The following is a 22,533-nucleotide window of genomic DNA, read 5'->3' as shown; positions in this document are numbered from 1 at the left end:
GCAGGGGAACCAAATGGACCATCTTAGAGAAACGGTCACACACCACCCAGATGACAGACATCTTCTGAGAAACAGGAAGATCCGAAATAAAATCCATAGAGATGTGCGTCCAGGGCCTCTTCGGGATAGGCAAGGGCAACAACAATCCACTAGCCCGAGAACAACAAGGCTTGGCCCGAGCACAAACGTCACAAGACTGCACAAAGCCTCGCACATCTCGAGACAGGGAAGGCCACCAGAAGGACCTTGCCACCAAATCCCTGGTACCAAAGATTCCAGGATGACCTGTCAACGCAGAAGAATGAACCTCAGAAATGACTTTACTGGTCCAATCATCAGGAACAAACAGTCTACCAGGTGGGCAACGATCAGGTCTATCCGCCTGAAACTCCTGCAAGGCCCGCCGCAGGTCTGGAGAAACGGCAGACAATATCACTCCATCCTTAAGGATACCTGTAGGTTCAGAGTTACCAGGGGAGTCAGGCTCAAAACTCCTAGAAAGGGCATCCGCCTTAACATTCTTAGAACCCGGCAGGTAGGACACCACAAAATTAAACCGAGAGAAAAACAACGACCAGCGCGCCTGTCTAGGATTCAGGCGTCTGGCGGACTCAAGATAAATTAGATTTTTGTGGTCAGTCAATACCACCACCTGATGTCTAGCCCCCTCAAGCCAATGACGCCACTCCTCAAAAGCCCACTTCATGGCCAAAAGCTCCCGATTCCCAACATCATAATTCCGCTCGGCGGGCGAAAATTTACGCGAGAAAAAGGCACAAGGTCTCATCACGGAACAATCGGAACTTCTCTGCGACAAAACTGCCCCAGCTCCGATTTCAGAAGCGTCGACCTCAACCTGAAAAGGAAGAGCAACATCAGGCTGACGCAACACAGGGGCGGAAGAAAAGCGGCGCTTAAGCTCCCGAAAGGCCTCCACAGCAGCAGGGGACCAATCAGCAACATCAGCACCCTTCTTAGTCAAATCAGTCAATGGTTTAACAACATCAGAAAAACCAGCAATAAATCGACGATAAAAGTTAGCAAAGCCCAAAAATTTCTGAAGACTCTTAAGAGAAGAGGGTTGCGTCCAATCACAAATAGCCTGAACCTTGACAGGATCCATCTCGATGGAAGAGGGGGAAAAAATATATCCCAAAAAGGAAATCTTTTGTACCCCAAAAACGCACTTAGAACCCTTCACACACAAGGAATTAGACCGCAAAACCTGAAAAACCCTCCTGACCTGCTGGACATGAGAGTCCCAGTCATCCAAAAAAATCAAAATATCATCCAGATACACAATCATAAATTTATCCAAATAATCACGGAAAATGTCATGCATAAAGGACTGAAAGACTGAAGGGGCATTTGAAAGACCAAAAGGCATCACCAAATACTCAAAGTGGCCCTCGGGCGTATTAAATGCGGTCTTCCACTCATCCCCCTGCTTAATTCGCACCAAATTATACGCCCCACGGAGATCTATCTTAGAGAACCACTTGGCCCCCTTTATGCGAGCAAACAAATCAGTCAGCAGTGGCAACGGATATTGATATTTAACCGTGATTTTATTCAAAAGCCGATAATCAATGCACGGCCTCAAAGAGCCATCTTTCTTAGCCACAAAGAAAAAACCGGCTCCTAAGGGAGATGACGAAGGACGAATATGTCCCTTTTCCAAGGACTCCTTTATATATTCTCGCATAGCAGCATGTTCAGGCACAGACAGATTAAATAAACGACCCTTAGGGTATTTACTACCCGGAATCAAATCTATGGCACAATCGCACTCCCGGTGCGGAGGTAATGAACCAAGCTTAGGTTCTTCAAAAACGTCACGATATTCAGTCAAGAATTCAGGAATCTCAGAGGGAATAGATGATGAAATGGAAACCACAGGTACGTCCCCATGCGTCCCCTTACATCCCCAGCTTAACACAGACATAGCTTTCCAGTCAAGGACTGGGTTATGAGATTGCAGCCATGGCAATCCAAGCATCAACACATCATGTAGGTTATACAGCACAAGAAAGCGAATAATCTCCTGATGATCCGGATTAATCCGCATAGTTACTTGTGTCCAGTATTGTGGTTTATTACTAGCCAATGGGGTGGAGTCAATCCCCTTCAGGGGTATAGGAGTTTCAAGAGGCTCCAAATCATACCCACAGCGTTTGGCAAAGGACCAATCCATAAGACTCAAAGCGGCGCCAGAGTCGACATAGGCATCCGCGGTAATAGATGATAAAGAACAAATCAGGGTCACAGATAGAATAAACTTAGACTGTAAAGTGCCAATTGAAACAGACTTATCAAGCTTCTTAGTACGCTTAGAGCATGCTGATATAACATGAGTTGAATCACCGCAACAGAAGCACAACCCATTTTTTCGTCTTAAATTCTGCCGTTCACTTCTGGACAGAATTCTATCACATTGCATATTCTCTGGCGTCTTCTCAGTAGACACCGCCAAATGGTGCACAGGTTTGCGCTCCCGCAGACGCCTATCGATCTGGATAGCCATTGTCATGGACTCATTCAGACCCGCAGGCACAGGGAACCCCACCATAACATCCTTAATGGCATCAGAGAGACCCTCTCTGAAATTCGCCGCCAGGGCGCACTCATTCCACTGAGTAAGCACAGCCCATTTACGGAATTTCTGGCAGTATATTTCAGCTTCGTCTTGCCCCTGAGATAGGGACATCAAGGCCTTTTCCGCCTGAAGCTCTAACTGAGGTTCCTCATAAAGCAACCCCAAGGCCAGAAAAAACGCATCCACATTGAGCAACGCAGGATCCCCTGGAGCCAATGCAAAAGCCCAATCCTGAGGGTCGCCCCGGAGCAAGGAAATCACAATCCTGACCTGCTGAGCAGGATCTCCAGCAGAGCGAGATTTCAGGGACAAAAACAACTTGCAATTATTTTTGAAATTTTGAAAGCAAGATCTATTCCCCGAGAAAAATTCAGGCAAAGGAATTCTAGGTTCAGATATAGGAACATGAACAACAAAATCTTGTAAATTTTGAACTTTCGTGGTGAGATTATTCAAACCTGCAGCTAAACTCTGAATATCCATTTTAAACAGGTGAACACAGAGCCATTCCAGGATTAGAAGGAGAGAGAGAGAGAGAAAGGCTGCAATATAGGCAGATTTGCAAGAGATTCAATTACAAGCACACTCAGAACTGAAGGGAAGGGAAAAAAAAAAAAATCTTCAGCAGACTTCTCTTTTCTCTCCTTTCTCTGTCAATTAATTTAACCCTTTTTGTCCGGTCAAACTGTTATGGTTCTCAATGGCAAGAGAACATAGCCCAGCAAACATAAGTACTAGCTCTTGGAAGGATGGAAACTAAACTGACCATGAACTAAACCTGCCGCACAACTAACAGTAGCCGGGTAGCGTTGCCTACGTTTTTTATCCCTAGACGCCCAGCGCCGGCCGGAGGACTAACTAATCCTGGCAGAGGAAAATATAGTCCTGGCTCACCTCTAGAGAAATTTCCCCGATAGGCAGACAGAGGCCCCCACATATATTGGCGGTGATTTTAGATGAATTGACAAACGTAGTATGAAAATAGGTTTAGCAAAATTGAGGTCCGCTTACTAGATAGCAGGAAGACAGAAAGGGCACTTTCATGGTCAGCTGAAAACCCTATCAAAATACCATCCTGAAATTACTTTAAGACTCTAGTATTAACTCATAACATCAGAGTGGCAATTTCAGATCACAAGAGCTTTCCAGACACAGAAACGAAACTACAGCTGTGAACTGGAACAAAATGCAAAAACAAACGAGGACTAAAGTCCAACTTAGCTGGGAGTTGTCTAGCAGCAGGAACATGCACAGAAAGGCTTCTGATTACAATGTTGACCGGCATGGAAGTGACAGTGGAGCAAGGTTAAATAGCGACTCCCACATCCTGATGGAAACAGGTGAACAGAGGGGATGATGCACACCAGTTCAATTCCACCAGTGGCCACCGGGGGAGCCCAAAATCCAATTTCACAACAAAAACCCTTTCCAAGGAGTTGGGCCTACCTGTCTCCACTGTTGGGAGCATCATCCGGAAGTGGAAGGCTTATGGAACTACTGTTAGCCTTCCACGGCCTGGACAGCCTTTGAAAGTTTCCTCCCGTGCCGAGGCCAGGCTTGTCCGAAGAGTCAAGGCTAACCCAAGGACAACAACGAAGGAGCTCCGGGAAGATCTCATGGCAGTGGGGACATTGGTTTCAGTCAATACCATAAGTAACGTACTCCACCGCAATGGTCTCCGTTCCAGACGAGCCCGCAAGGTACCTTTACTTTCAAAGCGTCATGTCAAGGCTCGTCTACAGTTTGCTCATGATCACTTGGAGGACTCTGAGACTGACTGGTTCAAGGTTCTCTGGTCTGATGAGACCAAGATCGAGATCTTTGGTGCCAACCACACACGTGACATTTGGAGACTGGATGGCACTGCATACGACCCCAAGAATACCATCCCTACAGTCAAGCATGGTGGTGGCAGCATCATGCTGTGGAGCTGTTTCTCAGCCAAGGGGCCTGGCCATCTGGTCCGCATCCATGGGAAGATGGATAGTATGGCCTACCTGGAGATTTTGGCCAAGAACCTCCGCTCCTCCATCAAGGATCTTAAGATGGGTCGTCATTTCATCTTCCAACAAGACAACGACCCAAAGCACACAGCCAAGAAAACCAAGGCCTGGTTCAAGAGGCAAAAAATCAAGGTGTTGCAGTGGCCTAGTCAGTCTCCTGACCTTAACCCAATTGAAAACTTGTGGAAGGAGCTCAAGAATAAAGTCCACATGAGACACCCAAAGAACCTAGATAACTTGGAGAAGATCTGCATGGAGGAGTGGGCCAAGATAACTCAAGAGACCTGTGCCGGCCTGATCAGGTCTTATAAAAGACGATTATTATCTGTAATTGCAAACAAAGGTTATTCCACAAAATATTAAACCTAGGGGTTGAATAATAATTGACCCACACTTTTATGTTTAAAATTTATAAAAATTTAACTGAGCAACAAAACTTTTTGGTTTGTAAGATTTATGCATCTGTTAATAAATCCTGCTCTTGTTTGAAGTTTGAAGGCTCTAACTTATTTGCATCTTATTAAACCTGCTAAATCTGCAGGGGGTTGAATACTACTTGTAGGCACTGTATATGTATATATATACCAGTGTATTCATAAAAAAGGAACAGCACAACACTTCTACTTATCTCTGGGTGCAAATCCTCCAGGTAACCTGTCCACTGGTTATCCAAAGTCCATAAAGTTCAAAAAAGAAGGCAGCACTCCATTTTTCTTAATAAATGTGCAGGATTTAATCAGACCCGCATGTCTGGGCAACGTTTCGGCTCCAAATGAGCCTTTCTCAAGCAGTGGATACAACACCTTAGTGCATATATATATAGGCGTTGCATAAAGTTGCACTAAAACACAGTCTGGTCATTTTGATATATGACATATATGTCAACAATAGAGGGAGGGGGCTACTCAGGATTTTTGTAGACAGAGCTAACAAAATAACCAAGCAAAGAACATCAAGGAAAATAAAGGCCAGAATGACAGATAACAGAAACCACTATACTTTTATGGCAAGTGGACATCTGTTTATGTACTTTGATGAACACTCTTTCATGAGACTGCTTTTCCTAAAGCAAGAGGCTTCCGATGGGGTGTCCTCAAGATGCTACAGGGGAAATTTAGCATTGCAAGTAATCGTAATAAATTGTATTGACAATAAACATATGCATCTACAGACAGATAGATAGATCGCTAGATAAATAACCAGACAGAAAGATAGATAGTAAATGAGAAGTAGGAAGAATTACCGGTTCACCAAGTCTTGTTCTGTAGAATGAATACTTGTAGCCTGACTTTACAGGATATTTAGATGCCATTTCTAGTGCTTTTACTGAATAAATAGAAGAAACAGAATACATCATGTGGAAACAAAACAAACCCTATTATAGATAAAGGGATATGTATGATGGATTTTGTACCTTTCACACCACAAATTCAGTTTGCAACAAAATTGATGGTGGTTCTGGTGCCAGAATCTTGTACGGATAGTGGTTCTGGTGGCGTATTCTTGTACGGACAGTGGTTCTGGTGGCGTATTCATGCACTGATGGTAGCTGTGGTGTCGTATTCCTGTACTGATGGTGGTTGTGGTGCTACATTCCTGTACTGCAGATGGCTCTGATGATGTATTAATGTAACAAAGAAGGTTATGGTGCTGTATTCATCATCAGAACGATCATGCGAAACCAAAATCATCATCAGAACATAAACAGAACACCAGAGCCATCAATAGTACTTAAATATGGCACAAAACCATCATCAGTAAATAAATATGTCACTAGAACCACCATAAGTACATGATGCATCACCAGAACCATAATCAATACATAAATATATCATAAGAATTACCATCAGTAAATAAATGCATCAGTACATGAACATATCACCAGAACCACCATAAGTACATGACTGCATCACCAAGTTTACTACAGTAATCAATTATCATCTTAAGTCGGCCTCATATACATTTGTATCGCATGAACCTACAACTTCCAGTGTGTCTGAAACAATGGTAAAGAGATGATGGGAGTTGTTGTTATCAGTCATTATCAGACTGCGTACCGTACACAAACCACAGAACTGATGAGACAAAGTTAGTATCAACAAGTAAAGATTTACATTCAGGTACTCTATAGTTGCACTCTTCTTCTGATTGGAGTTGTTCTTTCTTTTCGTCTCCATCTTGTCCAGACTCCTTGATGACTTTTCACATCCACATCTCATCTCTGCAGACTTTCCTCTTCTCCGGTTTTCTGCAGCACATCCCAACATGATGCCCTTAAAAATTAGTGTGTTATTAAAATGCTCTCTGCAAAAAAAAACAAACTGTCCAAACTATGTTCTAAATAAGCCTTCTGTGGTATACTTCCTACACACTGTCCGCCTTAATGATCTATATCCACCCACTGTCTGCCTTTTTCAGCTATAATCGCCACACCATCCGCCCTTATGAACCACAGTCTATATACCATGGCTGTGACCTCTCCAATGCTTTTCCTTACACTCTCTATATCTCCACATTGACCTCGAACCATCCTAACCTCTCTCCAAATTGTGCCCCCATTTAATGCTGTCCCCCTTCCATATCAGTTGTGTCCCCTCTTTAAACTATGGTCTCATACTGCCCACCACACTGCCCTCTCCAGACTCTACCCCTCCCCGCACTGTCCCCCCACACAGTATAATGGTCACCACAGCCGCCCATACAGTATGATATCCACCACAGATCCCCATTATATAATGTCATCACCGCCACAGCACACCATACAGTACAGTCACTGATATACAGTGCCTACAAGTAGTATTCAACCCCCTGCAGATTTAGCAGGTTTACACATTTGGAATTAACTTGGCATTGTGACATTTGGACTGTAGATCAGCCTGGAAGTGTGAAATGCACTGCAGCAAAAAAGAATGTTATTTCTTTGTTTATTTTTTTTTAAATTGGGAAAAGATTTTTCAGAGGGTCATTTATTATTCAACCCCTCAACCCACCAGAATTCTGTTTGGTTCCCCTAAAGTATTAAGAAGTAGTTCAGGCACAAAGAACAATGAGCTTAACATGTTTGGATTAATTATCTCTTTTTCCAGCCTTTTCTGACTATTTAAGACCCTCCCCAAACTTGTGAACAGCACTCAAACATGGTCAACATGGGAAAGACAAAGGAGCATTCCAAGGCCATCAGAGACAAGATCTTGGAGGGTCACAAGGCTGGCAAGGGGTACAAAACCCTTTCCAAGGAGTTGGGCCTACCTGTCTCCACTGTTGGGAGCATCATCCGGAAGTGGAAGGCTTATGGAACTACTGTTAGCCTTCCACGGCCTGGACAGCCTTTGAAAGTTTCCTCCCGTGCCGAGGCCAGGCTTGTCCGAAGAGTCAAGGCTAACCCAAGGACAACAACGAAGGAGCTCCGGGAAGATCTCATGGCAGTGGGGACATTGGTTTCAGTCAATACCATAAGTAACGTACTCCACCGCAATGGTCTCCGTTCCAGACGAGCCCGCAAGGTACCTTTACTTTCAAAGCGTCATGTCAAGGCTCGTCTACAGTTTGCTCATGATCACTTGGAGGACTCTGAGACTGACTGGTTCAAGGTTCTCTGGTCTGATGAGACCAAGATCGAGATCTTTGGTGCCAACCACACACGTGACATTTGGAGACTGGATGGCACTGCATATGACCCCAAGAATACCATCCCTACAGTCAAGCATGGTGGTGGCAGCATCATGCTGTGGAGCTGTTTCTCAGCCAAGGGGCCTGGCCATCTGGTCCGCATCCATGGGAAGATGGATAGTATGGCCTACCTGGAGATTTTGGCCAAGAACCTCCGCTCCTCCATCAAGGATCTTAAGATGGGTCGTCATTTCATCTTCCAACAAGACAACGACCCAAAGCACACAGCCAAGAAAACCAAGGCCTGGTTCAAGAGGCAAAAAATCAAGGTGTTGCAGTGGCCTAGTCAGTCTCCTGACCTTAACCCAATTGAAAACTTGTGGAAGGAGCTCAAGAATAAAGTCCACATGAGACACCCAAAGAACCTAGATAACTTGGAGAAGATCTGCATGGAGGAGTGGGCCAAGATAACTCAAGAGACCTGTGCCGGCCTGATCAGGTCTTATAAAAGACGATTATTATCTGTAATTGCAAACAAAGGTTATTCCACAAAATATTAAACCTAGGGGTTGAATAATAATTGACCCACACTTTTATGTTTAAAATTTATAAAAATTTAACTGAGCAACAAAACTTTTTGGTTTGTAAGATTTATGCATCTGTTAATAAATCCTGCTCTTGTTTGAAGTTTGAAGGCTCTAACTTATTTGCATCTTATTAAACCTGCTAAATCTGCAGGGGGTTGAATACTACTTGTAGGCACTGTAGTGTAATGGCCCCCATAGCTTCTTATACACATTATAATGTCCAGCACAGCACCCCATGCAGTATGATATCCACCACAGCCCCCTAATATACAGTATGATGGCCACCACAGCCCCTTATATGATATGTGTAGATAAAACTTGGCACTCAAAATGTTATATTGATGCAATTTATTAAGTGTAAGCAATCCAAAATATAAATGTAGACATTTCGGTCAACACATGACCTTCATCAGTAATGCGGATTGCAGTAGTGAAAGATAAAGAAAGTAGTGATGCTTTGGATTGGCAGCAAGCACTGCAGCATAGAGTAATTTTCCTTATATAATGTGGTCACCACAGCCACCTATACAGAATACTGTAGCCCACAGCATCCTATACAGATTGGTCACAACAACCCCCAATATAGTATGATTATCACAATCCCCTTTACAGTATAATGTCTCCACAGCACCCTATACAGTATGTCTTCACAGCCAGCCCTCAGTGTACTGTCTCCCACAGCCAGCCCCCAGTATTATGTCCCTTCAGTCAGCCCCCAGTTTAATGTCCCTCACAGCCAACCCCCAATATAATGTCCCCCATAGCTAGCCCTCTAATGTCCCCCACAGCGAGTCCTCAATGTGATAGTCCCCCACAGGCAGCCCTTAGTATAATGTTCCACACAGCAAGCCCCACAGCCCAGCCCCCCAGTGTGATAGCCCCACACTGCCAGCCCACAGTGTGATAGTTCCCTGCAGCCATACCCCAGTGTGATAGTCACCCACAGCTAGCCCCCGTGTGACAGTCCTCCAAAGCCATCATCCTGTATAATGTTCCCCACAGCCAACCACCAGTATAATGTTACCCATTGTTAACCCCCTAATGTCCCCCACAGCCAGCAGCCCTCAATATAATGTCCCTGACATCCAGCAGCTCCCAGTATTATGGTCCCCCATAGCCAGCAGCCCCCAGTATTATGGTCCTCCACAGCCAGCCCCTCTTTTGATGGCCCCTATTCTGTGGCAATGCTGTATAAGAAAATATCTATCCCAGCCTCCATCTCCTCTTCAGTTTTGTTTAGCAGTGGGCGCTGGATGGCACAATGATTTCACCCTATCACCGCATCTGACGTCCCCTGCATGCGCTGTATCCTTGTCTGTGTTCTGATGGAGTTTCCCTGCAGAGCTTCTCTGCTCCTGTCCTGGTGGCAACACATCAACTGTATTCGAGTTTGAGAGACACAAATACAATTGAGTGCAAGAGGAGCAACAACCAGGGTCCAGGCCGAGAGAGGACTAAGCAGTGTCAGTGACTCCTGTGTGCCTGTACCTTGGCAGTAACTTTGCTGATTCCCTATGGCCTAAAGAAGATGTCGGCAGCTGCAGGCATTCAGCAATGTCAATTTTTTTTTCAAAAGTATGCCTCCCTCGGGTAGGCAGAAGGTAGTGCCCTAGGTGGATGCTTACCCCTAGTCCTGGCTTTGGGCTATGTTCACTGCATATAGGTCAAGGAGATCTAGTATGCAATGTGGGCTTCCTCCTAACAAGGACAAAGTGGGATCCAACCGTATCAAGGCCTTATTTATAGTTGATCCTGGTTGTCCGTGTTTGGGAGAAGCTCACCCAGCACCCTAGATCCATTTGATCCTTATGCATAGCTTAAACATCTGATGAAGGGTTTTTCACTCGAAACATTACATAATAATGTACTTAATGTGGTGTGACCAATGGATATAAATTACTGTCAATAAATCCTATTTGAAATATTTCCACGTGCTTTTAATTGTTCAGTTTCTTCACTGTAACATAAGCTTGGTGGGGTCGGATACCAGGCACCACCATTGACCAGCTGTTATTACACCTGGTGCCAGACAGGTGTACACATTGCATAAGGGGCCAACCTCACAGATCCATACACTGTTTTGTGGCTGCTAATGATCTACAGTACCAGGAAGCAGTTACTAAACAGTATAAAGAGCTGCAGTGTTCGGCTCTGTACACTGTTTACATCTGGCTGCTGATGGAGGTTATAACAGCTAATAGTTGGCGTCGCCAGGTTTCAAACTCCCACCGATCTTATATTGACAACCTATTCTTTCATAATACAAAGATGAAAAATTAAAAAAGCCACATTTTGAAATCTAAAATTGGCCACTTGCTTAAAGGTAAGCTAGAATCAGAAAAAATGACCTACTGTTTCAGACAGACTTTTGTGTTAAATATATTAAAACATTTTGACAAAGATGTTTATTAAAAACAAAATTTGCAATCTTGCAATCTGGTCATTCCTCCTGTTTCAGGAAACAACACATGTACAGTACACTAGACACAAAAGATTAAGGTGCGCACTCAGTGTGGACCGGGGGTGCAGGCTGAACTGGAGAATACAAACAGTCGATAGAAGATAATCAGCCACACTCACAAATTTAAAAATAAATGTTTGTATTTATTTCAATAGAATATACAGTATTTCACCACAGTGCTGCATATCAGGACAGAAAGTGATAGGTTACATTTCAACTTATTCCGGGTCTTTCTCAAACATCGCTGTTTCCAGACAGCCAAGTAGAGCAGATGACCAGTGCTGCACACGCTACAAGCTACTAGTGGAGCGCCCCCAGACGCAGGGCCGCGGGGTACTCCGTATCGGACCTCTCAGTCTCAGTCCTGGGGTTTTCACGGTGGTTAGACCCGGTCCGTGACCCTGCTAAGGGGCGTCCAATGAAAGGTGTGATGATGGTGCGTGGTGCAGGTCGCAATGAATAACAAGGACACAGGGTTGCAGTCTCTTTACCTCTTTACTGAAGGCTTCAGGGTCCGCAATCCAGAGTACTGCTAACAGGGCTGGCTGAGACCGGCCGGTCCGAAGGCACATCCAGAGTTCCCTTTGCAGGTGGAAATCAGTGCCTACCTTCTAGCGCCTGTGCGTTGTAGTACCTCCCTGCTGAGCACCACGGGATAGTCCTCACAACTGTTGAGTCTGTTTCTGATGTTCTTTCTCACAACTCGTATCTGTTCTGATGTTCTTTCTCCGTCCCCCAGATGACATGGCTAGGACGCACCCGTACGACGGGTAGGCCTGGAGTTCTTCCGGGACCCTAGCGTCTCCCCTCTCCCACAATTGCCCCCTATGTCTGCTTAGGTGTTTTAGGTGAGACAGCCAACCTATAATCAACTGTCCTGCCGCTGTCTGAAGTAATGCTTGGAGCCCAATACTTCCTCGGCGTTCCGGCCACCGGCTACGCGCCTCAGTAGGATGTTGCCACGATCTTAAGGCACGACTCCTACTGGTTTATCTCCTTTTTGCTGCGATCTCGTTTCTCACTCTCCACAATAAACTTCGCTTCGTTTCCTTTCTTAAGATGCCGCCACATTCGAGTGCAGGCACGGCTCCGTAACAATCTGTCCTGTTCGCTAGGTCACTGTCAGGATCCCACCCTGACAGAGACCCCCCTGAATCTTCCCCCGCAACACCCTCTGCCACAGGATGTTGCCTGGATCCAACCCAGTCAGCTTCTGACTAACTTCCTATCCAGCCCCCAGTTTTACCCAAGTGTGAGGAGTGGCCTAATACATAGAACCCTTTGCTCCCCCTGGTGGCCAGAGTGTGAAATGTAGTGTGTGACTGTGATACCTGGTCAGGTGAACTCTTTTTGTGCAATCAGACGTAACATCACTCCCCTGAGTGGCAGAGCGGCATTACTGCAACGACCAGGTCTCTGGGGCGCTGCACTAGCATTAGCCATAATGAATGTACTCAAACCCTGTATTTTGTATTGAAGCATCTAATGAGCATGTATAAAAGTCATTGTACAGGGACGGGGAGAAAGGTCATCTGTGACATCACATACTGTGAATGGTGGATCCCTGTGTCATCAGCTGAGAATAGAGGTATTATCTGTTATTGTAATTTGTAATTCAGGCTCTGCTGACAAGGAGACTTGATGAAAAATATTCTACAAAGTATAGGAACAAAGGCACCAATTCATCAAAGTTTTTAAAGATGTATTCCCATCTCCAAGATCCTATCGCAGTATGTAGTAGGTGTAATAATAATATTATTAGCAAATACCTTCAATTAGAAATGTAGTATAGTTTATCTGATTCACTATGTCTCTTTTGTCATGTTCAGGCATTGCAGGTCCTTAGGCATCCATGGTTATGACCACTGATATAGTGACAGTTAGTTACCTAGTTGCTAGTGATCGTAACCATGGATACCTAAAGTCCTGCAATGTCTGCACATAAGGAAAGAGGCATAGCGAATCAGAAAAACTATACTATATTTCTAATTGGAGGTATTTGCTAATATTATTATTACACATAATTACACATAATTATTATTATTATTACATACCCTCACAATGACCTACAAAGCCATCCACAACCTATCTCCTCCATACATCTGTGACATGATCTCCCGGTACCTACCAACACGCAACCTCCGATCCTCTCAAGACCTCCTTCTCTACTCCCCTCTCATCTCTTCTTCCCACAACCGCATCCAAGACTTCTCCCGTGCTTCCCCCATACTCTGGAACTTTCTACCCCAGCACATCAGACTCTCGCCTACCATAGAAACTTTCAAAAAGAACCTGAAGACTCACCTCTTCCGACAAGCCTACAGCCTGCAGTGATCCTGAACCTACTGAACCGCCGCACAACCAGCTCTGCCCTCTCCTAGTGTATCATCACCCATCCCCTGCAGATTGTGAGCCCTCGCGGGCAGGGTCCTCCCTCCTTATGTACCCGTGTGCCTTGTTTTTTGCTCATGTTTAATGTATTTGTCTATATTTGACCCGTATTTCACATGTAAAGCGCCATGGAATAAATGGCGCTATAAAAATGAATAATAATAATAATAATTACACCTACTATAAATTGGGATAGGATCTTGGGTATGGGAATACCCCTTTAAACCATACAACTGACATAAAGGTTTTGAAAATAATACAATTTTTGTGCAATAAGGTGGTTTGGGGTTTTCATGTGAATTTGAAGCAGCTTAATTGAAATGGAGAGAGCTGGAGAAGAGATGGGGCAGGACAGGGTGCAGCTACACCCGTCAGTCAAATAATTTGAAAATTGCATTTTGAGCAAGGCGCATGGAGGCACTTCACACACTACAGAGAAGACCTGCCAAATTTACTAAGCAGCCTCTTAATGAATGTGGCCCATTGTAATTCAGCAAGCTCTTTATTAACACTGGTGTGTGCAACGCCAGTCTAAATGATGGCCCCCATGAGTCAAAAAAAGCCTCAGTGGCCATTGTGAAAATTGCTACCTACTTTTTTTTATTTTTTAAAGATCATGATATGAAAAAAACATTGACAACTTTATTTTTTTAAATACATGCAACACACAAAAAAAGATTTAAGCAATAACTCATTTTCTGATGACAGCTTCCTTTTAACCCTTTCACGACATATGCCGTACATGTGCAGCGCAAGTCGGCAGCGGTTGTATTGAGCGTGCTCGCAGCATACACTGCAGGTGATGTCTCAACACTCGTCGGTGGAGTGGAACTTCGCCTGGATTCTTAACTTGTCAAATGCCACTGTCAAACTCTGACAGTGGCATTTAACACGCACCGACGTGGGGACGTGTCATTTCATGCGCCCTTCAGCGCGCCGGTGACATGATCGCAGCCTCAGGTCACCGATAAGTTGCTATGACAGCCAAGGATCTGCTGAAGACCTGTCAAGAGGATGTCATGTTTCCCTGGAAGACCTGGAGTTAGGCTACGTTCACATTTGCGTTGTGTCGGGCGCAGGTTCGGCGACGCATAGCGACGCATGCGTCATGCGCCCCTATATTTAACATGGGGGCGCATGGACATGCGTCCTCTTGCGTTTTGTGACGCATGCGTCTTTTTTGGCGCACGCATCAGGGAGCAGAGAACGCAGCAAGTTGCATTTTTTGTGCGTCAAAAATTATGCCAAAAAAGGATGCATGCGTCACAAAACAATGCGTTTTGCATGCGTTGTGCTTTGCATCGCCGATGCGTCGCCGACGCAACGCCCAACAACGCAAATGTGAACGTAGCCTTAGATGGTCATGATGGGTAATAAATTGTAGGTCTTCTTTAGAGATGGTGTGGTTTGTGTCTCATATTAAATGGATTTAGTTTCCTCTGGTGCTGAAGAGGTTAACGACCCTTTCTATGCTAGTCAGAAACATGCAGTTCTATTTTAGCAGCTTCTGATCTGGTCATTACCTCTGCCTAAAAATACTGGTTCAGACCTTCTTGTCCTTGCCAGTGAAAGATTTGTCTTCCTGTGCTGTGTGCTAAAACTAAGTGGTTGGAGTAGAGTTGTTGTAGTAGTGTTCTGTGGTTTGCTGTATGTGTGTGTGTTTATCTCCTGGTCCCTGTTCCCGTTTAGTTTATTCCTCCCTGTTCCTATCCTCCTCAATATTGTTGGTTAGCACTTTTGTATGATAGAGGTTTTCTGTTATTCCTGTTTTGATTTTGTGCTTTGTTTATCTTATATTTCTGTTCCATGCGTCATGGGGTGGGGGAAGGGACAGATCAGGGTTTAACATTAGCATACTAAGGTTGGAGACTCTGGCTTCTCTACCAAGAGTAGCCCCGGGACAGAGCTAGTTAGTGTCCCAACTACAGGAACAGTTTGAGGCCCCCCTTCCTTACTGAAGACCATTAAAACATGACAAGAACCCCATGCTTGTCATTACGGAGCTCCATTTAAATCTCGCCTGTGGACGGGCTTCAAAGGAGACTGTGATTTTTGCTATACGCAGCAATGCTATGACATTGCTGTATATATCACAGGAGATCAGGTTATCACAGCTTCAAGCTACAGTAAAAAGTTTTAAAAAATGTAAAAGAAATAAAAAAACAATTTTAAATCACCCCCCTTTCCCCCTATTAAAAATAAAGATATTAAAAAAATAAAAAATACACATATGTGGTATTGTCGCCTTCAAAAAAGTCTGATCTATCAAAATTTAAAAATTATTAACCCGATCGGTAAACACCAAAAAGTAAAAAAATCAAGAATGGTAAAATTACATTTTTTGGTTGCTGCAATTCCACAAAAATGCTGTAACCAGCGATCAAAACATTATATCTATCGCAAAATAGTATCTATCCCAAAATGGAATCAATAAAAATGTCTTGCCCAGCAAAAAATAAGCCATCACATAGATCCATCGACCGAAAAATAAAAACATTACAGGTCACGGAAAATGGCACAACTCCCCAAAAATGTTTTTTTTAAATTTCAGATTTTTTTCCACCACTAATATAATAAAAAAACTGGACATGTTTGGTATTGCTGTAATCATACTGATGAACAGAATCATGTTGCATGGCCATTTTTACCACAAAATGTACACCGTAGAAGCAATTCCCTAAAAACAATGTCAGAATTGCGTATTTTTCACAATTTCTCCCCTTTTGGAATTTTGTTTTACATTTTTCAGTACATTGCTTGGTAAAATTAATGGTTTAATTCAAAAGTACATTGCAAGCTCTCATATGTCTATGTGAACACAAAAATAAAAGAGTTATGGCCCTGGGAAGAAGAAATTAAAATGCAAAAATGGAAATTGGCCATGTCGTGAAGGGTTTAAAAGATTAAGGACCCATTTTCTAATTCCTACCTATGCAAACCAAAGCCACTGGATGGGACAAAATACAAAAAAAGGCAATTAATGTGAAGTAACATTAAAGGGTTTTCAGGTTAGACTATCAATATCACATCTATGTGGGTTAACTGATTGAAAAGGCCGCAGTACCTCAGCGGCAGAAGCAGGCACAGCGAGCACAATCTGTACAGAGCCTGGTAAGTAAGAGGATCCGGTGCTGTCCGGACTGCGGTATCCCTCATTCAGGTAATCATTGACCTATGCTATCAATATCAATGTCCCAGAAAACCTCTTTAGAACTAAAGCTTCTTTTAGGGACGCCCTTTCCAACCTAACCCCATAGATGAGATTCAAGAGAAACATCTGGTATCGTGCTCAACTCTGGGGGTCAACAAACATGCATAGGAAATAATTCATTCATTCATTCAATGACTTTATCAGCTCCTGCCACTGGCTCCCTCGGTAGGATTAGTCGCGGCCATCTTTATTTAGGGAGTGGGCAATCTAAAAATAGGTTTATCCAAACTAGATGCCACATTAAAAGGGTTAAAGTCATGTAATTGGGGTCTCTTCTTCATTATTGATGTTTCTATCTCTTCTATAAGTGATAATTGGCACCAGTTGGGCTCACAATCTACACTAAGGGCCTGATTCATCAAAGCTTTAACACCAAGAAAGTTGCATTAAAAGCTACAAAATGTTGTGACTTTTGGAGTTTTCACACCCATTTTTTCCAGCATTGCCTCAGCTTGTTGGATTCATGACAATGTGTGGCGTTCCCTACGTCAGAAATCTCACTCCAATCCCTGACTCAAATATGATTTTTGGCATGGCGCACAGAGGCGCACACCACTCGTCAGACGCTAAAGATTCATGAAGAGGCGTTCATGATTCAGGAGCGTCTGACTCCACCACGTCTCCTCATCAAGACTGGTGAGAAAATCACTGGTCTTGATGAAACTGGAAATACGCTTTTGAAGTAAGAGAGGAAGTCGAAGACCTTCCAGGACACCCACCCAAAGTATGCCTTTAGGATCAACCAATATTCCTATAACCAAAACTATCTGGATGAATATACAGTATATACAATAATATAACGTTGTCTAACTCCTTGGCTACTTACCATCTGGTATATACCCAGTGCACACCAATGTCTAATGTCCAGTGCTTGACACATCCTGCAAATGTAACCCATAGCAACCAATCAGGACTCTGCTTTCATTTTCTACTCTGCACTAAAAAAAGAAATGGAATCTGATTGGTTGCTCCATATTTCCCCCAAATTAAGTGTTATTATTAGGCCACGGTCACATGAGACCTGTCACACGTTCAGTATATGGTCAGTATCTGACATCAGTATTTGTATCCAAAATCAGGAGAGGAACAATCAGAGGAAAAGTAGGAAAAGTATAATAGAAACACGTCACCACTTCTGTATTTACCACCCACTCCTGGTTTTGGCTTACAAATACTGAGGTAAAATACTGACCAAATACTGAACATGCGAACGTGGTCTTAGTCTGAAGACAGGTCCTATAATGTTCTCACCTGGTGAATTTTTACATATTTTCTTTTTGATATCAGTGTGTTTTCTATGATGACGATTTCATTTGTACTGTTTAAGAAATGTAATATATTGTTGTCTTCCTTTTTTTTTCCTTATTGTTCTGTAATTGTAGAGTACATGCTTACACCCTGAAAATGGGCTTCATGTATGTAGACCCCTTCCAAAAGTGGAGCTGTCAGTCCAGTTTGTGGGCGTCCTTGGTGGAGCTGTACAGGACAGGGCTTCAGACTTAAGCACGTCCTATTATACCAAACCCAATGTTGGTAACTTTTCATGTATTTTTGCCTTTCACTCATTGCTCCTATTAAATTGTTATCATTGTGACAGTTACAAGACCCCACAACAATGACCGCCCCAGGGCCGATACTCTCATACAAGTGCTATTCATCGTTTTCACAGATAACACAAGTACCCATGTTATTCTATGGGGCTATGCACGTCCGATATTTTCCTCGGACTGAGGGGTCTGCGGAAAAAATCGGAGACATGTCCGATTTTGATCTGAGTGTCAGCTCAAAATCGTCAATGCATGTTTATGGGTCCATGAAAAAAATCAGACCGCACTCGGATGACAGACTGACAGAATGGAGAAGGTGAAGAAACTTTTACTTCTCTCCACATTTGAGAAAACCTGATGCCACTCTGATTAAATACTTAGTAAAGTCCGATCAGAAAAATCGGGCAGTATTTCTCGGATATGGAGAAAAAGGTTTTGTAACCTTACCCTAACAGTGGTGGTCACCATGCTGCCTAAACGTCACCACATTGCCTCCTCCATAGTTGTAGCAGTCACTTTTCCCCCCCAACAGTGAAAGCCACATAACAAAGACAGCTACAGTACTGTCACATTGCCCCCAGTTTACCCTACAGCTTTCCGAGGCCTCATTCACATTGCAGTGTTTAAACACATACATGAAGAAATAGTACTGGGTGTCATCGGTGTTTTCCATCAGTGTGTCATCTCTGCGTCCGATTTTACCATCAGTGTATTATTAGTATATATATAATATATCCCTTTTGAGAAAGCCATCACGCGAAACGCGCATCAGGGGTCATAGGGAGGAGCGCTGCACTCTCCGGACTTACAATGGGTGAGCATTGATTCTAACTTTATATGTACCTTACGGATATGGTGGTACACACGTGCTGATTATAGCATTGGAATTTTCCCTGCACTGAGCCTACATATCCCATTTTTTGTGGCTCCTTTTTACTTATATATACATATACATTATGCTCCCCCAGGTCTTATAGTGGAGCAGTGATCCTCCTTTTGAGTATCAGTTGCTGTCCCTTCTTGTATTTGCTTATTTATTGAAGCATGTTATATGTAACCAAGATATATGTTTAATAAAAGTTGTTTCATTTTGAACTACTGTGTGGGTGTTATATATATTGTTACTCATCTGATAGCAGCACAATGTAGGGGTAGAGACCCTGATTCCAGTGATCTATCACATACTGTGCTCCTTGCTGCTGTTTTGATAAAATCACAGTTTTCTCTGTGGCAGATCTACTAGTTTTCTGATTGCTAGCTTTTGTATAACCCCACACCCCTGATTGACAGCTTACTGTGTATAATGTGCATAGGCAGAAAGCTGTCAATCAGTGGTGAGAGCGAGGTTATTCACTCATGAATCTGTAGGACTACATGGCAGCAGGATTACTTGTCTTCTAGTGACAATCTCCTGTAGATAAAACAGTGATATTATTAAAACAACAGCAAGCAGCCTAGTAAGTAACACATCATGGGAATCAGGATGTCTGTCTTTACAGTGTGAAGCTTTCAGATTAGGTGGCAAAACCCTGGTAATAGATTCCCTTTAAAGGGGTAGTCCAGCCATAAAATATGATGAGCCATCCTTGGAATAGGTCATGGATATCAGATCGATGGGGGCTGACACTCCTACTGATCAGTAGAGATGAGTGAATTTGATCGGGTCAGGTCTTATTCGGCAAGCTATAGCGTTTACCGAATAAGCTGCAGAGGGAACCCGGCTTCCTGGATTGCTCCGGTTGATCAGCTGTTCGGCTCTGCAGCTGTATGCGTCGTGACTGTCACATAGCAGTAACATATGCAGCTGCGGAGCTGAACAGCTGATCAACCGGAGCAATCCATGTATCCGTGTTCCCTCTGCAACTTATTCGGTAAGCGCTATAGCTTGCCGAATAAGCCCTGACCCGATCAAATTAGCTTATCTCTATTGATCAGCTGTTACTAGTTTCATCAGCCTGGATGTAAACATTTAATGTAGCTGAAGAGCACAGTTCCAGTCAGTGTGTAGCAGCTGCCGCTGGCTCCTGCAGGTCAGTTCCTATTCTTAACTAAACGAAGACAAATGATTAAAAGTGACCACCAATATGACTTAAGGGCTCTTTCACACATCCTCATATCTTCGGTACTGGAAAAAACAATACCTGACATATCCATGTATGTGTCTTTAATACATGTGGCAACTGTGTGACACCCGTGTGTCGCATCAGTATCACATGTACCGGCGCCTGGGAATCAGCGGTACTGTTTGTGCTGTTCCCTGGTGCCGGGTGCTGAAGACCGCTCACATCATTGTCCTGTATTCTCAGGCTGGTAAGAGACCATGGACATTTTTCCCCCCGGCCTAAAAATAGCAGGCCGCAGTCGCCACAGAAAAGGCGCATCTATTAGATGCTCCAATTCTGGCTCTTTGCCCGACTCTTCCCACTTGCCCTGGAGTGTTGGCAAGTGGGGTTCATATTTGTGAGGTTGATGTCACCTTTGTATTGTGCGGTGACATCAAGCCCACGGATTAGTAATGGAGAAGCATCTATAAGACACCTATCCATTGCAAATCCTATAGTTATATGGTAAATAAAGACACAGCCAGAATAAAGTCTTTTATTTGAAATAAAAACAAAACACAGTTTTTCATTTTTTTTTAAATGACAAACACAGTTATGCTGACCTAATGCCTAATTCCACCCAAGCCCCCGTCTCCTGTAATTAAACAAAAATAACAAACATAGTTATACTCACCTAATGCCTAATTCCATCGAATCCCTCGTCTTCTGTAATAAAGCAAAAATAACAAACAACCATATCCCTCACATCTCCGTCATTCTGTCCCATGCCATAATCCATGTCTGGGATAAATAGTTTTCAACCTGGACGGTGTCACGATGCGACCTTCCAGCCGGGTCCCTGAACTGAGATGACCTCGGTGAGATTACCGCTAACACAATGTGAAAAAGTCAGTGATTTCATTGCAGTTCAGCGTGAGAAGTTTCTCACGGTGAACTGCGGTGAACTCACTGACTTTTTCTCACTTTTCTGAGGTCATCGCAGTTCAGGGACCTGGCTGAGAACCTAGCCAAAGTGACCGGCTGTAACCTTGATGATGTCGCCGCTGCTCGCAGCAGCTCATTCCTCAGTGGTCCTCAGCCTGGACGGGCCACCCGGTCCGTGGAAATACACTGACGAGCACAGACCCATTCACTTGAGTGGATCTACGTGTGCAAGTGTCTCCGGTACTTGTGAAAACTGTCACCACACATACCGGAGACACTAACGTGTGAAAGAGCTGTGATGTATGCGACTAGTATTCCCCGGCGGGTGAAAATGCAGCAGCTGTGACCTGTACGCTATAGCTGACACCCTGCTGCATCAGTCACGACTGGTGTTGGCCCCGACCATGGCCGCCCTTAGATGCTGCTGTCAATAGTGACTACGGCATCTAGATGGTTAACAGAGTGCGAGGGGGCTCCCTTTTTAACCCCATCAACACCCTGAGATAATGATTGTGTGGTCCTGATGGTTGCTATGGAAATTCACTTCCAAATAACGGTCTTAGGCACTATAGGGACCTGTTCAGAAGTTACCAACATTTAGGTGGGAAAAGTAACATTTTTCTTTCCTGTTATGCCACTTTGCATTAATTCCTGATGGGTAAATAAACACCTGACAGCAGTTTTGTATATGTTGTGGGGCGCCTTCCCCCAAAGTCACTTCAAAACTGAATGAGTTCAGTAAATTTCCTTGAAAAATTTAAAAATTACTGCTACAATTTTAAACCTCCTAGTAAAATATAAGAATATTTTACAGATGTGCTGATGTAAAGCAGTCATGAGGGAAATGTTATTTATTAGCTATTTTGTGTGGTATGACTGCCTGGATAAGGCCTCACTCACACTGGCAGAGGGTTATGCAATGTGTTATCAGATTGCACTCAGCCCAATGTTATACCATGGGGCAGCGCAGATTTCCGATCATTTTCTCATGCCGATTTGCCATGAGAAAATAGTCGCAGCATGCTGCAGGTGCATCTGATGATCAGATCACACTCACCCATAGAAGTCTATGGGTGCGTGTAAAACATCGGACTGCACTCGGATCAGAGTCAATGGAGAAGATGGAGAACTTTAGTTCTCC

At 43.7% G+C, this 22,533-nt stretch overlaps 1 protein-coding gene across 2 annotated transcripts in view; it reads right to left on the bottom strand.

The window, feature by feature from the left end:
* FSIP2 (fibrous sheath interacting protein 2) overlaps positions 1-17,759 on the bottom strand; it is a 64,918-nt gene extending 47,159 nt beyond the window's left edge. The window contains exons 1-2 of one of the 2 annotated variants that reach the window (XM_077282932.1): positions 17,685-17,759; positions 5,843-5,925 (exon numbers count right to left, since the gene is read on the bottom strand). In XM_077282932.1, coding sequence (XP_077139047.1) covers positions 5,843-5,911 — 69 coding nt within the window. In that variant the 5' untranslated portion in view covers positions 5,912-5,925; positions 17,685-17,759. Of the gene's footprint in view, positions 1-5,842; positions 5,926-6,713; positions 7,141-17,684 lie in introns of those variants that run through there. The other variant, XM_077282931.1, reaches the window with a different exon arrangement.
* Positions 17,760-22,533: the final 4,774 nt, after the last annotated feature.

The sequence above is a fragment of the Ranitomeya variabilis genome, chromosome 2 (assembly GCF_051348905.1).
Source record: "Ranitomeya variabilis isolate aRanVar5 chromosome 2, aRanVar5.hap1, whole genome shotgun sequence".
Lineage (NCBI taxonomy): Eukaryota > Metazoa > Chordata > Amphibia > Anura > Dendrobatidae > Ranitomeya > Ranitomeya variabilis.
Note: the sequence above shows the minus strand (reverse complement) of the source record. Positions and strands in the feature narration are given on the sequence as shown.